Source organism: Giraffa tippelskirchi, chromosome 3 (assembly GCF_054371585.1).
Source record: "Giraffa tippelskirchi isolate mGirTip1 chromosome 3, T2T-mGirTip1v1.2.pri, whole genome shotgun sequence".
Lineage (NCBI taxonomy): Eukaryota > Metazoa > Chordata > Mammalia > Artiodactyla > Giraffidae > Giraffa > Giraffa tippelskirchi.
Genome location: NC_137277.1, coordinates 163,933,320 through 163,952,370, shown reverse-complemented (window position 1 = coordinate 163,952,370; position 19,051 = coordinate 163,933,320). Strand labels below are relative to the sequence as shown.

The 19,051-nt window shown below is 54.0% G+C and overlaps 2 protein-coding genes across 3 annotated transcripts in view; one reads left to right on the top strand and one right to left on the bottom strand.

Annotated features, from left to right (window-relative positions):
• Positions 1 to 19,051, bottom strand: part of PNKD (PNKD metallo-beta-lactamase domain containing) — a 65,947-nt gene that overhangs the window by 43,959 nt on the left and 2,937 nt on the right. The gene's annotated exons all lie outside the window — the stretch shown is intronic.
• TMBIM1 (transmembrane BAX inhibitor motif containing 1) lies at positions 1,122 to 18,732 on the top strand. 2 transcript variants are annotated; one of them, XM_081583958.1, is made up of 12 exons: positions 1,122 to 1,218; positions 10,166 to 10,398; positions 11,744 to 11,838; positions 13,022 to 13,086; positions 13,295 to 13,348; positions 13,844 to 13,894; positions 14,620 to 14,659; positions 15,217 to 15,254; positions 15,431 to 15,518; positions 15,840 to 15,935; positions 16,935 to 16,988; positions 17,372 to 18,732. In XM_081583958.1, exons 2-12 carry the CDS (start codon positions 10,206 to 10,208, stop codon positions 17,516 to 17,518), a joined length of 921 nt encoding a protein of 306 aa, XP_081440084.1. In that variant the 5' UTR covers positions 1,122 to 1,218; positions 10,166 to 10,205; the 3' UTR covers positions 17,519 to 18,732. The 2 variants fall into 2 exon arrangements, with proteins under 2 accessions (XP_081440084.1, XP_081440083.1); XM_081583957.1 differs by having other exon boundaries at positions 11,738 to 11,838.

Below are 19,051 nucleotides of genomic sequence, written 5' to 3'. Positions count from 1 at the left end.
TCCTGTTGGGTTTGGAATCAGGAGGTGCTCAGGTTGTCCTGGCTGTCTAACTGCATTCATTTCTGTGTTTTCTCAAGTCATTCCACCCCCATTGAGAAAGGCAATGTGTCAACAGGCTGTGAATGACATTCAGTGGCAGTGTCAACCTGCAGCTACTAGCTTGAGATAAGCACTTTAAATAAAGTCATTCTACCAGCAGTCTTGGCCTAATGGGGAAAAAAAAGACAAAAACATGGACTTTGAAACTATGTAATCTCTAGTAATGTTACAAAACTTCCCAGAACTTATTTCCTTGTCTCTAAAATGGAAGACTAGCACATTCTACCATTAGTGGCTGCGATGGTTCAGACTACCGGTGGAAAGCCTTAAACCCAATGTTGTGCACTGACTTAGTTATCTGCAGGATTTCTGACTCTAAAACACCTACTTTGCTGGTTGAAGTAACTTCAGGTAGGAAATGTCTTATTCTCAGGGAATTCTAAGTTCCACTTATCGCTACATTCTTTGTAAAGAATCTGCCTGCAATAAGGGAGACCTGGGTTCAATCCCTGGGTCAGGAAGATCCCCTGGAGAAGGAAATGGCTACCCACTCCAGTATTCTTGCCTGGAGAATTCCATGGACAGAGAAGCCTGGTGGGTTACAGTCCATGGGGTCGAAAAGAGTCGGACACGACTGAGCCACTAACACTTTCACTTTCTTTCTACATTTGCAAATTTTAAGTTTTAAACTGGAAAAGTACATCTGGCTTAAAAGCATATAATTGTCAAAGATGTTCATTATTGATTGTTGTCTAATAATAAGAAAAATGGGAAACAGCATTTTTTAAATGTCCTTTAAAGTAGGAAACTGATGCAAAACATCGCGCAAAAAAAAACGAGTAAAATATGTAGATATATAGGCAAAGAAGCATCACCAGCAAGCGCTGGCTGCTGGGAGTCGGGAAGAGTGGGAAAACGTGATCTCTTCCTGTAGTTTTGTGTTTTGAGTTTCCAACAATGACCACGTATTGCTTTAAAATCCGAAAATCCTGGTAAGCCCTGGCGGACTTGGGAGGAGCGGGAACAGGCGGATGCGGGCGGGACCGGGGCGGACCCCAGCGCGTCGCGGGGGCCGGGGCGACGGGGCGGGGCGCGGAGCCCCAGCCCTGCCCAGGCCGGCGCGGGCAGTGCTGGACTCGCGACACCAGGAGGCCGGCGACGCACCGTCTGGAGCGCCAGGCAAGCTAGGGGCCCCGGGGCCGGCGGGCGTGCTGGGCCACAGGCAGGCGGGGACCGGACCGGGACTGGTCGGCGCTCCAAACTTTCTCGGAGTGCGCGGCGGGCCGGAATGGGGCTCTGTCGCCCTCACCTTTGAGTTTCTCTTTCTCTATGCTCCCCGGGCGGGCGAGTGGCGCCTGTTTAGCTTTGGGAGCCCAGCCGCGGGGTTGTGGGCGCGGGCGATCAGGCCGGGGTCTGAGAGTGTCCCGGACCCCTGCTTCCTATCGCGGATCTGTCGCCGGGCGTGTCCACAGGGCCAGCCCCAGGGTGGCCAGCTGTGCGTGGGATAAAGGGTGTCAGGGGCCTTCAGCTGGTGGGAGGGGGAGGGGAAGCGGCCCGGGCCTGACCTCGGCCGCCTCTGACGCCCTGGTGCCAGCTTGGGTGTAGACAGGTGACCGAATATTTGAGTGAGGGAGAGAGCGGGTGGGAAGCCTCTGGTAGCTCACATCCTTGGTGTGGGGAACCTGTCACCTCTGTCACCAGGCCTTTGCCTCAGTCCCCTCTCCCCAACTCGGCTCTAGCCATTGCCCTCAGGCTAGGTTCTGAAAACTACTGGGAAGTACTCTCTTCCTCCTGGCCTCTTTGGGTGGGAGTAAAAACTAAGCAGGAAAATGGGAGTGGGGAGAACCGTGGAGACAGCAGGAGGGAAGTGGAGGCAGGCCGCTGCAAGGCTTGGCCCTGATCTTGTGGGTTTTGCTCTAGCTGTTGTCTTCCCTGGGGGTCACCATCCCATCTGACCCCACAGTGGCCTCTGGGGTTGGGATTGCCCCGATGAACCTGATCATGGGATTGGGGGAGGTGGGGGTAGGCCTGGGAACTAGGGTCAGAACCAGATGTCACAGAAGGTTCCCTCGGGTGTCCAGTTTTCTGGGGCTCTGAAATATTCATCTCACTGGTGAGCTTTGGTTTCAAAGCTGGTGCTTTTGGCTTGGCCAGTGGTGGCAGGAGGAGCCAGGAGCCCTTGGGGCTGCTTTGTCTGGGGCAGGGGCAAGGGGGCAGCCATACTTCCTCCTCACCTGCCTGCTCTCCCTGTCTCTCCAGCCACAAGGCCCCAGAAACCTGGTTTATAACTTAAAAGTGGTGGGACCACACAGGGGGTCAGGGCCTGACTTCCTCTCTTCTTGTGCCCTGACCTCAGGGCCTCACCTGTAAAAGTGGGCACGTCAGAGGTAATGACAGGGTACACCTTCCATGTGGGGAGAACCTCACGTCATGAACTGGGGTAATAGCCACCTCAGCTCAGCCTCCTCCCATGGGAATGGCTCAGCTAGAAGAGCACTTACATCCCCCAAACTTGTCACCCTGGACACTTCAGAAAGAGCAGAAGCCCCAGGAAGGGACACGTACTATGTGTCTTTAGAGAGCCGCACCGGAAGGGCCAGAGAGTAGAAACTCATACAGCAGCCGAGAGAGAAGGTCTCTGCTAACCGTATGGCTAACCCTCATGTGGGCTTTCTGGAGTATTCTGTTGGGAATGCAGAGAAAGGGATGGCCTTAACGGACTCTTCTACCCCTAAGATTCTGGGGATCTGGGCCCAAACCTGGATCTTGTTTTAAAGTAGAAATGATACCTAGAAGTCCACAGGCCACAGTGCTGGGTACCTGGAGGATAGTCAGTACATTGGTCAGGGAGGAGAATAAGAGTAAGTCTTTGTTCTTATATATGTGACAGTGACAGTCGCTCAGTTGTGTCTGACTCTTTGCGACCCCACTGACTGTAGCCCACCAGGCTCCTCTGTCCATGGAATTCTCCAGGCCAGAATACTGGAGTGAGTAGCCGTTCCCTTCTCCAAAGGATCTTTCCAACCCAGGGATCAAACTCAGGTCTCCTGCACTGCAGGCGGATTCTTTACTAGCTGAGCTATCAGGGAAGCCCATTTGTTTGTATATATAAAGATTGGTATTTTTTCCTGTTACATGAAAGTGATGTTAGGAATGGCAGCCTCCTGGCTCTATGCTGCTTGGAGATGCCCCCAGCTCTTTGCAGTGAGTTCCACTTTGGAGTTTAGAGCAGCTGTGTGGGGTGGCAGAGAGGAAGAACCTTTGCAGAGGATCAGGGCATTGAGTTGGCCCTGCAAGTGAGGGGGCACACCTGGTACTGAGTGTGACTATTCTGAGGGGCTGGCTAAGGACAGGGGTTTAACAAGATGATGTTTGGACATGAATCATTCCCAGGGCTATCTGTAAAACAGAGGTGGCCTGGTGAGCAGCCCACAGGATGGCAACTAGGTGTGCCTGTATAAAAATGTTTCAGGCTTAAGGAAGTTTGAAGGAAATAAAGTTGAATAGCTTTGCTCACTGCAGAACTTGGAAGCTTCCTATGCCATGGTGTCTTGTGAATTTCCAAAAGGGGATATGGATTCTCTGTTTCTGAGCTCATCCATGAACATCTCCTGGGGCCGTGTTTTTTTTTTTTTTTTAATTAGTTTATTTGTCTACTGGGGCAGTGTTCTTTAGAGCAGCCTGGGAAATACCTGGCTGGATGAATTCTAGCTTTCTAGAGTCCACAGTGGTAGGAGAGGGAGTTGTGGCCACTCCCACACCCAGGTCACACCCTGTGCCTCAGCCTCCTCCAGACCAGATGAGGATGAGGCTGAATCTGGCAGAGACTCTTTAGGAAGCAAGACATTTCGCCCTGAAGGCTTCTGCTTTGGTCTGTTAGCTGTTCATTCAAAATCAGAGATTCTCAGAGTCAGAATGGACTCTGATCATTTGGTGATGGTAAAGAATCCTCCTGCAATGCAGGAGACCCAGGTTTAATCCCTGGGTCAGGAAGATCCCCTGGAGAAGGGAATGGCAACCCACTCCCAGTATTCTTGCCTGGAAAATCCCATGGACCGAGGAGCCCGGCGAGCTACAGTCCATGGGGTTTCAAAGAGTAAGACATGACACTTGTTTTATGGATGAGAAAACTGAGTCCAGAGATGTGAAAAGACCCATCCTGACTCTCACAGTGGAGTTAGGACCAGAACCAGGACAAGAACTCAGCTCCCTGCATTGTATGCCAGGGCTCTGACAAGGATTGACTTTCAACAAGGGGAAAGAAATTGGTATCAACGAGAGAAAGGTCTTTACTTCCTCAGTCTGCCCAGGTGTTGTTGGCTTGTTCACACAGGCAACTGGTGGGGGCCTCAGGGACTTTGCCTCCAGGCAGGTGTAAAGGCAAACGGCACCTTAAGTCAGACTTCAGATCTGGGTTCAAACCTATCTCTGCTGTTTGCCTCCTCCAGGACCTTGGATCAACTTCTCTCTGAATTTCAGTTTTCTCATCTGTAGGGTGAGGATAAGGATTGCACTTGATAGGGCCGTTGTGAGGAGCAGACGTCCTTGGTACCCGGTAGTCAGTAGACAATACTTGCTGCTCTGAGTGGTTCTCTTCCTTCCCTGCCCACTGCAGGAGGGGGGTATATCTCCCTTCTCCACTAAGGGTTGTTAATGATCTGTCTGCCTCTCCCCGCCTCATCTGGGAGTTGAAACTGAACTGAACTGAAAAGGTAGGAGAAGATGAAACAGAAAGAAGGAGGTGGATGGGGCTGTGTTTCTGAAGCTGCATCCAGCCCCGGTTAACGCCACCTGCTTTCCTCATCTGGACTTCTAGCTGTTCTGGCTTGACTGGGGTCTCGGAAATCACCCGCACTGATGATGCTGAAGGGTGGTGGGAGTGCTGAGTGCCTGGGTCTTCCCATGGCTTCCCCTTCCTGGGAGATTAGAGCCACCTCAGTTTCGGATTGGCTGGAGACCAGGGCTGGGAGGGAGGTCTTGAGTTGGCAGCCTTATCTGTTTCTTAGCAGGAGGGCCAGGAGAACTGGGGGAGGGGGGCTGGTTGTGGCTCCACCTCAGGGGTGTGTGCGCTGGCGGCTGTTACACTGAGTTCTCAGACAGTGGGCAGGGCTGGGAATGAAAGTTCCAAACCCATGACCAAGAGTGCCTGTCACTGTCTGGGCAGGAACTTCCTTGCCTCTGGGATTTCCTGGTCTGTCAAATGATCAGGTGATTTCTAAAGTTTGTTCCAGCCCTGATGTTTTCAGTTTTCAGATCCTCTCGGCCTCATCTTGTTGACCCCAGAGGCCAGGCGGTCAGAAGGACAAGTTGATTCTGGGCCCTTGGTCTGTGTGCGTCAGACCTGGTGGCGAACCCAGCCACTCCTGGGTGGATCTTTTTTACTCCTCTGCCCTCCTTGCTCTGTGCTGGGTTAGGAGGGCCAAGTGTTTTCTTGGAGGGCAGTGGAGAGTTGGGGTAAGGAAAGGGAGAGGAGGCTGTCACGAGAGACCTGGTCACAGCGGGCAAGGGGCTTTGCTGCTGGGTGGGGTTTCCTGAGATACTCACCCTGAGCTATTCTTTCCACTCTGGCCCTGGGCACCCGTTCCTGGCAGAGAGGAGCACGGGTTGCCTGGACCAGTCAGCTGCTCCTTTCCACCCCTCCCTCCAGCACACACACACACCCTTTTGCTGTAACCCCAGTAGATCCAGCCTCCTCTCAGCAGATTCCAGAGCCTTAACCCTTCAGATGCCCTCCTCCCAGGGAGCCTGAACCTGGGCCCCAGCTGGCGGCGAGCACACTGGCCACATTGCAACAATGCCAGGGGAAGGAGCTGGCTTCCCTGAGTCTGCCTCTGAAAGTCTGGACAGCCAACAAGTCCTGTGTTTGGGCCCTCCCACTTCTGATGGCTGGGTCTGGGGATCGTGTAGGAGAAAGGAGAGGTTCTGGCTCCTTCCCGATGGGTCATGAGAATGGGGGTCACAAGAATGGGGAGCAAGCTTAGCTCTAACTTGACAAGTTTGAGGTGGAGCCTGAATGCCTTGATAAAAGGCATCGTGAGGAAGGATGTTGTAATGATTCAAGCTTCTTGCCACAAAACGGTCTTGCTTCCTGTTGTGGGAGTGTGTTCAGTAGAAACCGAATGCCTACTGTGTTTTAGGAAAATTCAGGCTTCTGATGGGAAGCCTTGAAGGTCCGTTTTAGCCCCTGGAGACCGAGCCCCTCCATCAGCTACCAGTGGAATTCAAATGACCTGATTCCTGGTTTCTAGTCTCTGGGCATCAAGTATCTGCACTCTATCTCTGTATCTTCTCCCACTTCTTCCTCCCCTTCCCTTTGGACTCCACTTTCTCCTGCAGCTCCCACCTTTAGTCATAGTCATGAAAGTAAACTCTGACCACTTCCCCTTCCCCTACTCCTGGTCACCTGCCAGCCCCAAACCTCATCCCTAGCTGAGGCCTTGATGGTGGGGAAGTGGTCAGGGCCTCATGTAGGTCAGGTCATGGCCAGGGAGCAGGCTCAGAAGCTGTCTATGCTGGCAGCCCTGGGGCCTGAGGTTCCTGCCTATCTGGTCCTGCTCAGAGGGGGTGTGACTATGCCTAGCCACTCCCCTGACTGGCCTGAACACTCTCCCCGTCTCCTGTGCACAGGCCTCTATGCCAGAGAGCTGGGATGTAGTCCTGGGCCCCGGCCCCTGCTTTGTGGCCAGGGACAGGTCCCTCTTCATGCTGCCCCCCCCACCAATTGTGGTGGATTGGCTGCTAAAGGGAGGGGTCAGCTTGCCTTCGACGAGCGAGTTTCCTTTCAGTGCTGACGTTTTAAGAATCTCTATCTCTGACCACCCTCTTCTCCTGGTTGCTGCACAGAGTTTGGGAACCATGGGGATGATGGAAGGGGCTGAATGGTTCAGTGAGCACTTGCTGTGTGAGCCCTCTTTTGTCAGTAGAGAGGCTGAGATGGGAAGCTGAGAAGTGATGAGTGGATAGAAAGGGGGATGAGGTTGAAAGCAGAGGGTTTAAGAGCTCTGGAGTCTTTGGGAGCTGAGTCTTGTCTTTATCACACCCTAGCTAAGTCACCATGGGCAAGTGACTTAATTCTGAGCTTCTATTTTTTTTTTATTTGTAAATAGCGATAATAATGTATCCACCCTATTGGGGTATCATAAGGATTTAATGAAATAACAACTACAGGTAGTGTTCAGGTACCATTTTAAGTACTCTACACATATTTTCTCATTTCATTGTTATAACAACTCTGTGGAGGGTGCTGTTATAGTGTTAAAGCCACTTTCCAGGTGGAAAAACTGAGACACAGTGAGGTAAACTGGTTAGTGCTGGTGTCTGGTGAGCATGGGCTGGTGGCCGAGCCCCCAGAGAACTGGACTGTGAGTTGTTGCACGCCCTGCAGAAGGTCTGGTTCCTCTGAAACCAGAAGCGTCACAGGGATGGGTAAGGGAGGGCAGAGGGCATCTCCACGAGTCAGCGGCCCACTGTGCCAGACCCGAACCGTGGAGTCCTGGGGGCCTATCCAAGGCCGGCGTGCTCCCTGATTTACCCGCTGGTTTGGGGAGGGATCTGTTTGTCTGGCTTGGCTTGAGGGGGTGGGGCAGCTGGCTGGTCAGGCAAAGGGCAGGCCCCACATAACTGGGCTCCTCAGATAAGTCCCAGGCCCAGAGTCTGTTAGAGCTGGACATGAGCTCAGGGATCATCTGGGCCCCTCACTCCATTTCACAGAGGGGCACCCTGAGTTGCTGACAGGACCAGGTCATGGTGACATCACGGTCAGGCGGCCAGCTGGGGCCTCCAACCACAAGGTCCTCCCTACCAGTGTCTCGTGGGCTGTTTTGACCCTGTTTTCAGCTGAGCCCAGGGCAGTAATGACAGATAACCCTACTACTCCATGGGTGGCCTGCCCTTCCCGCTTCCTGCAGATGGGGTACTGTCTTCCTGGTGGAGTTAAAGGGGTGTTTGGGGAGAGGAGGCGGTAGGGAGAGGAGACTCTTGCTTCAGGGGAGGAGGGTCCAGTTTCTCTTCCTTCCTTTTTTAAGAAAGTCTGTTAAGGAGATATACATATTGTAACTGTTTATGCTACCCTGACATAAACCACAAATGTTTTCAAAAACAGTTATTCGCTCTGTTTCTTGAACTCACACCACTCGGTGTTGGGTCTCTCTGTTTCCCTCTGCTCCATTTCCTCAGAGCGCTCTACCCCAAAGTGTGGGGCCTTCACCGTGGCCCATGGTTTGCTGTCGTACCCTCACTGTCAGGAAGGTCTTCCTTATTTCTGACCTGACACACTCTTGGTGTTCTGTTCTGTTCCCTCTGGGAAAGATGGAGAACCGCTTTCTTCAAAATAACTCATTTAGAGACTTGGCCTGTTATGTGAGCCCTCCTCCCCACCCCTTCCTGCCACCTTCCCCTCTATGTTATCCCAGTTGAGAGAGAAGAGTTAGTTAGGACAGTCCTTTATCTGCTCCCCGAACTGTGCAGGGAGCCCTAAAAAGAGGGGTCTGTTCTGCCCTTCTGGCAGAGCCTCAGAGGATGTCTGCTGACCTTGACCTGGGCATGTATCCTCCCTGTGGGGTTCTGAAGGAAGGTGTGCCCTTGGGAGATGCTGTAGGGGGCGGCTGTGGCCCTCTGAAGGGGCCCAGACTCTGTCAGGGTTCGGCCCTACCTGGGACCTTGGGCCCTTCCAGGGACCTCCTCCTCAACTTGTCCCAAGCCCCCATCTCTGCCACCTCAGAGAGGGATACCAGGTCCAAAGGACATTTATCTGGCATAAGAGGCATAAAGAACACAGCATAATATAGAGCACACCTAGACTTCCCTGGTGGCTCAGATGGTAAAGAATCTGCCTGCCATGTGGGAGACCCTGGTTCGATTCCTGGGTCGGGAAGATACCCTGGAGAAGGAAATGGCTACCCACTCCAGTATTCTTGCCTGGAGAATCCCACGGACAGAGGAACCTGGTGGGTTACAGTCCATGGGATCGCAAATAGTCGGACATGACTAAGCAGCTAACACTTTCACTTTCACCCAGGACCGGGAAGACCTTGGCTCTTGTACTATTAACGTGCTAGTTTTGTGATCTTGGGAGTCACTTTACTGCTCTGGGCCTAAGTCCCCCAGTGGAACTGAGCACTTGGGGCCATACAGCCTCTGGGGGTCTCTTCGGGATGTTTCTGGGGTTCCCTTCCCCTCCTTCCTCTGCCCTTCCCCGGCCTTGGGGCTCTCCTGCCTCAGAGAGGGCACTGGCTGGCTCTGGCATTACTCCTCAGCATTCTAACCTTTCTCAGCCGCCAACCCTGGGGGCAAACAGGCAGGAATCCCAGGGCCGCCAGGGCCTGGCGTCTTCCCCTCCCTGGGGGTTTGAGGGCCCTGAACTCCCTGGCATTCTACTCCTTGGCACGGCCCTGAAACGACTGGTGGCAGCCACAGGCTGTCACATGCCTGAAGCTCCTCCTCAGCTGTAATTTGAAGGAACCAGAAAGTCCTGTCTCCAACCTGCTTTTCTGTGCAGCCTCCCAGCCCCCAGGGGTCAGCCCGTGTACCCACATGCTTAGGCCTCTCTGGCGGCCCCTGACTCAGCCTGACACCTTCCACAGCCCCGTGCCCTCCTCCTCTGGGTCTGGCAGCTCCGGCCCTGGGACCGGTTTATTGTCTTCCACTTGGGGCCTTGGCTCCTCCCCAGCTCTGCCTTTCAAGCCTGGAGCTCCCGTCAGCTGTTGTGGGGGCTGGGCTGCCCCCTTCAGTGGGTCCCGGCTGGCTCTGTGACTCACCAGTGGCTTTGCTAGGGTCATCGGGCTCCTTCCCTGGTCACTGGAAGTGATCACTTAAGAGAACCCCCTGCTCTCATACCACCCATGCCAAGTGACTGTCCCCGGCTCCTGCACTAAATAAATCCCCACCTGCTGCTTTCCTACGGCAGGAAACTGCACAGTGAGGAGGGGCTGGTGTGAGGACAGAGGGGCAAGGGCTGAGCTGGTGGGGTGGGTGGGATTGTGGGGGTGGACACAGTGGCCTGCGGGCAGGGAATGACACTCGGTGCTGGGGAGAGACTGAAGGTGTCCTCTCCACAGAGGCAGGGTGGAATGGGGCTCAGTGAGCTGGGCCTATGCACTCATGACTGTTTTTCTCATCTCTATTTCAGGTCTCAGCAGCTGGGGTCTCCCCTCAGCCTTTGAGCCACCATGTCCCATCCCAGTGCCCCTCCTCCATATGAGGACCGCAGCCCCCTGTATCCTGGCTCTCCGCCCTCAGGAGGCTATGGGCAGCCATCTGTCGTGCCCGGGGGGTACCCTGCCTACCCACAGCCTGGCTACGGTCACCCTGCTGGCTACCCACAGCCTATGCCCCCAGTCCACCCGATGCCCATGAACTACGGTAAGTCCCTGCAGGGCAGCTGAGGGTGAGTGGGAAGAGGCAATACTGATGAGGCCATTTCCTTTCTTTCCTTCTTAACTTCCTTCATCTCCTTTTTCATCTTCTCTCTAGCTCTCTCCTTCTGTTTCCCCATCTCTGTTACCTCCCTGCTTTATCCTTTCGCTCCTAGACCCCCCCTACCCCCAGGCCACCTGCCAGCCCCTTTATTCAGCGAGGAGACTGAGTCTGTAAGACACATACCAGAACTTACACATCAGATGAGAAAGTGGCTGGTGAAGGAATTACTTCAGGAGGCCATTTCTGTTTCCCTGCTAGGCAGTTGCCACCCACCCACAGCCCTCTCTTCTTTAGGAACTGCCACTGAGAAGGAAATGGCAACCCAATCCAGTATTCTTGCCTGGAGAATTCCATGGACAGAGGAGCCTGGCAGGCTATACAGTCCATGGGGTCGCAAAGAGTCGGACATTACTGAGCAACTAACACTTTTCACTTTTCACTGGAACCTGAAGCACTTTTTTTTTTCTTTTTTTAAATATTCTCAGTGCTGACGGATCCTCATCTTTTAAGGTAACATCTGACTTGTGAACATCCAGAACACATTTGGATGTTTGATAAACGTCATGGGTGGTTAATCTAGTCAGAAATAATATTAGAATGTGGTGAGATTTTCCAGTGTGGTGAGATTTTCCTGTGTGGCTCGTCTGCAGATTTTGAAAGCAGTTCCCAGGGAGGCATTTGAGGAATGCTTTGAGCCCCTGCACCATCTTTGGAACCCTGGAGCGCAGCCAGCTCTCATCAGGCCGTTGGTGTTCTGGTGTGAATACCGGCACATCAGTCATGTTTACAACGATGCTTTGTCCTGTGCATAGATAGCCCTGACGTTTCTGTTTTCCCAGAATCCTAAAGCTTGCCTGATGGAGACCACAGTCTGCACACTCTGTCCTCCATCCTCCACACGCATGCACTGTTTCCGTCTCCCTTTCCTTCCTTCGATCCCCGAGTCCCTGCTCTGACCCTGCCAGCTCCTCTGACCCACACCTGCCTGGCTTCCTTAAGATTTTGTGTTCTCTTGACGGCAGGGGCCATGCGTGTTCACACTCCTCAGTGGAATCATGCTGATGGAGTGCTCACACCTCAGCCCCCTCTCAGCCAGGGACACACCTCTCCCTACGGTATCCACTCAGGTCGCTCGGGGGGCACCTGGAGGACCTGGCTGAGGAGAGGAGTTCCTGATTTTTGGCTGGAGATCCCTGAGACTGTTGAGATAGTGTTCCAGAGGCTTGGGGGTTGAGGCCACCGGTCCCAGGTCCCCTGTTGGTCATATGTGATCTGTCTCCAGGCCCAGGCCATGGCTATGATGGTGGGGAGAGACCAGTGAGTGACACTTTTGGATCTGGAGACTGGGATGACAGGAAAGTCCGACACGCCTTCATCCGAAAGGTGAGATATGGGCTGGTGGGCAGGTGAATCTGCGCCACTGGGGCTGTGATTTGGCCCACTGAAAAAAAGAAGGGTGAATGTGGAGTCCTGCCCCAAGCCACAGGTGGGAGGCTTTGGACTAAGGCCACAGAAGTGGAGCCCAGAACCAACGTCACCTCCAAAACTAACTGAGCCCCATTGCCAAAAGCCCCCCGATCATTACTAACAAGCTTCCTGACTGCCAATTAGGCAAAGATGCCCACTGCAGTAAACACCCTATAGCGCCTCAACCAGTCACCTAATGCCAACCTCCTAGGAATTTTGTCTTGAGGCTATAAAAATTGGCTGTTAACCACGAAAACTGTTGACTCTCCCTGGCTTGTCAGGAGTTGTTGGCCCGCTGAGCTTGCAGTGCCCGCTTTATCTGTGCTCTTCGTTCTTAATAAACTCACTCCTTTCTGCAATACTCTGTGTCTGGAAATTCTTTTCCATCCTGCGCTGGGACTGCCTCAACAGGAATGGCAGTCCTGTGGTCCTCTCTAGCCCTGCACTCTCCTCTGAGGGAATCCCAGCTCCTCTAAGCTATGTTCACCTGCTTTTGCTTCTCTCTTCCTTGCCCTCGTTTTGGGGGGCAGGTTCAATCTGGACAGCCCTGCTGAAGTGTTCTGCCCTCTGCAAACTTCTTTCTCCTGTCAGACTGCAGCAATTTGAAGCCAGAATTGATCGCATGCACTCGCAGGCCCCTGCCCACCATCTCACCTCGCCCCAGCACCTGCTCAGGGTAGAGAGATACCTGACCAACATTCAGGCTGAACTGCTGCAGGCCCAGAGGCCATACCCAGGAGTGCGGCGAGGCAGGGCAGAGGCAGGGCAGTGAATGTCAGTGAAGGCCAGGTGTTGGGCCAGGAAGGGGAGATGTCAGGAGCAGCGGGGGTGGGGTCAGCCCTGCGGGTGTGCACAGCATCTGATCCTCTGAGCCTCTCTGACAGGCTGCAGTGCAGCTGGGGTGGGCTCTTAGGTGGAAAGGAAGTAAGAGTAGATCCTTCAAAATGAAGAAGGAACCCCCTCCCTACCTCTGGAAGATGGGGGCAGACCAAGGGTGGTAAGGTCTTTTGGGCTCCTTGGTCTTGGGGCTGGCTGCTTCCTGGGGGGAGGCCGGGAGCAGAGGGTGGTGATCGTGCTGTCCCCGGGGTCTGTGTTCCAGGTTTACACCATCATCTCCATCCAGCTGCTCATCACGGTGGCCATCATCGCTGTCTTCACCTTCGTGTGAGTCTCTGGGCCTCTGCACGGCTGAAGGCAGCTCTGGGGTCCTGGGCTCTGGGGCCCCTGCTGGGAGCATGGCTGGGGTGGGCCCTCGACCCATGGACAGGAAGAGGGGCTTGGCTGCGGGTGATTAGAGAAGATGGGGGGAGGGGAGGGCCTCGGCAGGGGCGCGGACAGCCTTGGCATGACTCATGTCCTCTCTGCTCCACAGGAAGCCGGTTGGTGACTTCGTGAGGGCAAACATGGCTGTCTACTATGCATCCTTGTGAGTGTGTGCTCTTCTCTGCTTGGGGGCCAGGAGAGGAGGGGTGACAGCTGACTAGCAGGGATCAGAATCCTTTGGAGGGAGAGGTGTCCCAGTTGCCAGCTGTGCTGGGCCGTGTGGCGTGTGCCACTGAGTGTGAGTGTCAGGGGTCTCCTGAGAGCGGGGGTGGGGGACCCACGGCCGCGTGCATCCTGTAGGACAGGCCTCTGCTCTCGCCACCTCTCCTTGTGGCCTCCTCCCAGGCCAGGCCCACACTTTGGCCGCCTCTCTCTCTGGCGGCTCCTCCTTCGCCACCCAGGCCAGGCCTCCTGTTACCAATGGCCTCAGTGCCTGTGGCCAGGGTGATCCTGTCCTGCTGGGCAGCTTCCCCTCAGACTTCTAGACGCCTCTCTGGGCCTCCGGCCTGCTGGGCTGGTGAGTGCCACCAGGCTGGGCCAGGAGGGGGCTGAGGGGCATAGTGGACCTGAGACTACTTCCCTGTTTCTTTCTCCCCAGTGCTGTCTTCCTGGTCACATACCTGACCCTCATCTGCTGCCAGGAACCCAGGTGAGTCCCAGAGACTTAGACCATGGGAAGGGATGGCGGGCGGGCAAGGAGGTGCACGCGTGCTATGTCGCTTCAGTTGTGTCCGACTCTTTGTGACCCTGTGGACTATAGCTGGTCAGGCTCCTCTGTCCATGGGATTCTCCAGGCAAGAATACTGGAGTGGGTTGCCATGCCCCGCTCCAAGGGATCTTCCCCACCCAGGGATCGAACCCAAGTCTCTTATGTCTACCTGCCTTGGCAGGCGGGTTCTTTACCACTGGCGCCACCTGGGAAGCCCCCTTATAGCATCTGAGTAGAGACTTACCAGTAGTGATGATGATGATGATGAAGATGAAGAAGATGGTGGTGGCAGCTACTGGCTACTGCTCAGTGGGGCGCCAAGTGCCTTGTGTGTGGGGGATCTAGTTAGCTATCTAGCTGTTATTCTTATAGCTACCCTACAAGATATGTGGCATTTTAACCATTTAACAAATAGGAAGAACGCAAGGCTCAGAGAGGCAAAGGAACTTTCTCACAGTCACATAAGTAGTCAAAGAGCTGCAAACGAATCCAGGTCTCTGTGGCTCCACAGCCCAGGTCTGCATAGAACATGAGCAGGTCCTGAGGGCCATGCCAGCCTCCCCTCCCTCAAGTCCAGGCCTCATTCTCAAGGTGCACAAGTCACGAACTTCCTTCTGAGACCTGGCTGGCCCCATGCCACTAAGTCATGGTTTCTTTCCCTTCAGACGCCGTTTCCCATGGAACATCATCCTGCTGGCCCTCTTTGTGAGTCAAAGGGTCGGGGGAGCGGGGAGGAGATGGGGAAGGAGGGCTGGGTCCAGGGAAGGAATGGGACCCTGTGGGGGAAGATGGCCCTGGCTCTCTCCCCGACCTGACTGCCCTTGGTTTCCTTGTGGCTGCCACTTTCCTACTAGGTGACACGTACTACCAGCTCTGGTAGTGTCCCCGCCATGCCTCCAGGGCTCTGTCTGCCGCTCTCTTTTTAGAATTGATTTTAATTTTGTTGTTGTTTATTTATTTGTTTGGCTGCACCGAGTCTCAGTTACAGCATGTGGGATCTAGTTCCCTGACCAGGGATCGAACCTGGGCCTCTGCATTGGGAGTAAAGAATCCCAACTACTGGACCACCAGGGAAGTCCCTCTTTTTTTTAAAAAAAATATATTTTTGGCAACATCACGGGGCATATGGGATCTTAGTTCCCTGACTAGGGAACGAACCGGCACCCCCTGCCTCGGAAGCTTGGAGTTTTAACCACTGAACCACCAGGGACGTCCCACAGGCTCTATTAAGTGTCTCACTCTGGTCTCTATTCTTCCCTCAGACTCTTGCCATGGCCTACATGACCGGCGCCATCTCCAGGTGTGTTCAGGGGCAGTCAATACATGGTGGTGTGTTTTATAGGGGAGTGGGGCACACCTGGGGTGGCAGCCGCCTCTATGGCTGCATGCTGGGTATGGTACTTCCAGAAGGCTGTAGTTTTGAAGTCATTTGTGCATGGCTTATGCCTCTGGGCTGTCTTAATTCCTTCCCTGCAGTGTGTATAACACCAAAGCCGTCATCATCGCAATGATCATCACTGCTGTGGTGTCCATTTCAGTCACCATCTTCTGCATCCAGACCAAGGTGAGGGCACTGGACGGCCGGCCCTTCCCTGGCCACCCCATCCCCCTTTCTTATACAGACCTGACCTTCCAGGCCTGGCACTTTGAGCAGGCCTGGGAGGGCCCAGATCCTTGTATTGGGGGTCTTCCTCAGACACCTGAAGCCCCTTCCCTTCTCAACTACATCCACAACTCTGCTTCCTGTGTCTGTCCTTAGAATGCCACGGTCACTCCCGAGTGCCTCAGGAGGCAGCACTGAGCCCCCTGGAGGAGGCCGGGCCTGGCTGGCTGGGCTGCTAGTTGTGGCCCATCTGACACGTGCCTCCCTCTCTCTTCCTGGCAGGTGGACTTCACCTCGTGTACAGGCATCTTCTGTGTCCTGGGAATAGTGATGATAGTGACTGGGATTGTCACTGCCATTGTGCTGGCCTTCAAATACGTGAGTGTCTCGGCAGAGCTGGGGTCAGTGAACCCAGTGCTTGGGGCAGACTTTCTGTATATCTTGGTGCAGCAGGCCCCATGGGCCTCTGGAAGGCTCTGGGTTCCAGAACCTCTCAACTGGCTAGCCAAGGCACCTGTGCTGAAGCGCCATCCTTTGGACGGGGGTATCATTGGAGATCCAGGTCCTGGGAGCCGTAGCACCTGAGGCCCCAGACAGCATCATGGGATTCCTATGAGAAGCAGCTGTATGATCTGTCTGACAGCTGAGACCAGGCTCTCAGAGGCAGGTTGGCAGAAGAATCCAGAGGGCAGAGAAGATGGGCTCAGCTGGAAGGGAACTTAGGGACCACTGTATCTCCTCTTTGTTTCCAGTCAGAAGCGGGCAGAATGTGAGGCCCTAGGCTGAACGGAGCTTTGTGGTGGGAAGGGGAAGCACGTGAACAGGAGAGTGAACGTGACAGGAGCCTACCCATGTGACCATGGCTGGCCCTGCCCTTCTGTGGACAGGTCCCTGGAGGGCTGTTGACCAAGGCTGCCCTGGGGGTGCTCCCTGACTCTGCTATTCGTCTGGTGGTTAAGGGGGTGTCCCTCTTAGGCAGGGCTGCAGGAACACGGTCTAGTGACTGCTGATGTAACCAAGGGTAAAGGTGATGGGGCTCTTCAAGGAGTGCATGGCTGGGCCTGCCCCTCCCAGAGCCATAACTCAACCACTTTCTTCCAGAAGCTGAGTGGACACCTCTGTACTTTGACTAACTGGAAATTGGTTTGGCTAAAAGATGCTGTGATTGATGTCATATAGCCATTGGACGATGGCCTCTGTTTTCTCTGCCAAACATGTTAGCATTCCTAATTTCTCCCAGGATCTGGAAGGGAGAGGTAGTTCTCTCATGGATCTTCCCACTTGGCCAGAATCCCAGGGGGGAAGATGGTCCTGAGGGCCTGCCTCAGTCTGGGCTTTGCCAAGTTTTCTAATGCCATCCCTGTCCTCTCTCCCCAGATTTACTGGCTGCACATGGTCTATGCTGCTTTGGGGGCCATTTGCTTCACTTTGGTAAGACCCTGCCCACTCCAGGAAGAGGAGTGGGAGGTATGGGACTGGGAGGGTGCTGAATGTAGGCTGCTTCAGAGGCAGGGAGTGAGGCCACAGCTGCCTTTCCCTACTACTGTCTGGAGGTTCCACTGATTTCCTGGGCATTCCTGTCTTTAATTCACATCGCTTGCTATGAGAATATTTAGCAAGCCATATTCCAGAGACGACACTATTCCAGTGTCCCTCTCCCTTTCTGGACTGTGAACTGCTTAAAGACAGAGACCATGCCTTCTGCTGTTTGTTAAAGTGTTCCCTAAGCACACCTCATGGCCCAGAGGCTCCCAGGACAGGTCTGTGGACCACTGAGCCCCTGGATCCTCATGCGTGGCTTCTTGTCCCTGCAGTTCCTGGCCTACGACACACAGATGGTCCTGGGGAACCGGAAGCACACCATCAGCCCAGAGGACTACATCACTGGCGCCCTGCAGATCTACACAGATATCGTCTACATCTTCACCTTTGTGTTGCAGCTAGTGGGGAGTCGCAATTAAGGAGCACCTCCGGGGCTTTCCCTTCCCTAGAGGGCTGGGCCTTGTGACCCTGGTCGGGGCCTACACCCATTTCCTTCTCCTCAAGTAACATGCCCATTTTTCTTCCTGTCCAGGGATGGGCAGCCTCTCTCGCTGTGTATGTATAGGTACCTGGTGGGGCTGGAGGAACTAACTCTTGCCCTTACTGGACAGAGCTGGGCCAAAGATGTGTGTTTTCCCTCCACCCCACTACAGGGCACCAAAGCCTTAACAGCTGAGGTTGGAGTGGGGTGGGGTGAAAAGAGCTTATTCTGTAGCTAAAAGGGAATATGAGAAGAAGAGACTTCCTGGTGATAAGGTTTCCCCTCCCACTCCTGCCATGGGCTTCTGGGCTTAACAGATAGAACATTTTTCCTCTCTCAACTCCAACAAAGCCAGAGAGCTGTCCCCTGCCTCCTGGACTCATATCTTGTACTTTTTTGGCAACCCTCGGCACCTTTCAACACAGGAAGGTAGAGGGGGTTTGTCTCTCCTGCTTCAATCCCTTCTTTTGATAGCATATATATAACATCTCCTGGGTTAGGGGTAGGGAGGAAGAAGAGAGTGAGCAAAGTCAACCACCGAGGCCAATTGAGAGCAGCATCTGTCCAGGGCTTCCTCAGGGCTTGTGTGGTAGAGAGCAGGCCCCCTGGCAGCCCCTGGTTCTCCAAAGCTGCCTGGGGCCTCTCTGGTACTTCTGAAATCTCTATAGTCAGTGGGACCACTTGCTTCCTGTGCTCAGGCTGCTCAGAGCAGAAAGTGAGGGCATAAGTCACGAGATGGGGTGGTGTGTAGGATCACTATGGCCAGGAAGTAACCAGGGTGAAGAGAGCCTAGGGTGTGGGCAGGGTCCCCCACTCTGTCTGAGAGATATGGAAGCCTATGTGGTGTCCAAGGGGCTTCCCTTCTGCTAACTGGGGAGGGCCCTGAGAGGAAGGAGAAGCCCCTCTTAGTCTGTGAACTCACACCAGGGGGATTTAAGATGCCCCGTCTCTCCAGCCAACTACCGCTTTCTTTAGACACCAAGTTCCTCAAGCTGGAATGGGGAAGGGAGACAAGGGTCATTCTATGGGGTGGGGGTGGAAACCAAATCAGCCCAAGGGTATAATTAGGACTTCTTTATTAAGTATTTGGTCCTAAACATATCCCACAAAGGGACATAACTAGAAATAAAGTTTTATGTTTAGAAGGTAAAACCCTGTTTGGCTCTGGTTTTCTTCACTTTATGGGGTCAGTTCTCGGAGAACTAGTCTGGCTCTGCCCAAAGCATCCATAACCTCTCCTTGCATTCTGGCTTGGTACCTTCTATGATAACCAAATATACTTTGTCCTAGCACTTCCTGGTGATGGATAGCTCAACCCCAGGTCTGGCAGGCACTGCTCAGATCCATAGCACATGACCTTTTGTGAATCATGGACCCTTTACAAAAGCACAGGAGAGCTATAAATGCTCTTCCCCTCAAAGCTGTATGTGTACACACAATTTTGCATATGGGGGTGGGGGTGGGAATGGAC

Bases quoted from the DNA above. Each gene is read 5' to 3' on its own strand.
- TMBIM1 (XM_081583957.1), top strand. From the start codon at position 10,206: ATGTCCCATCCCAGTGCCCCTCCTCCATATGAGGACCGCAGCCCCCTG. The intron at 13,349-13,843 runs GTGAGTGTGTGC...CTTTCTCCCCAG, and splicing joins GCTGTCTACTATGCATCCTT to TGCTGTCTTCCTGGTCACAT. The intron at 15,255-15,430 runs GTGTGTTCAGGG...CCTTCCCTGCAG, and splicing joins ATGACCGGCGCCATCTCCAG to TGTGTATAACACCAAAGCCG.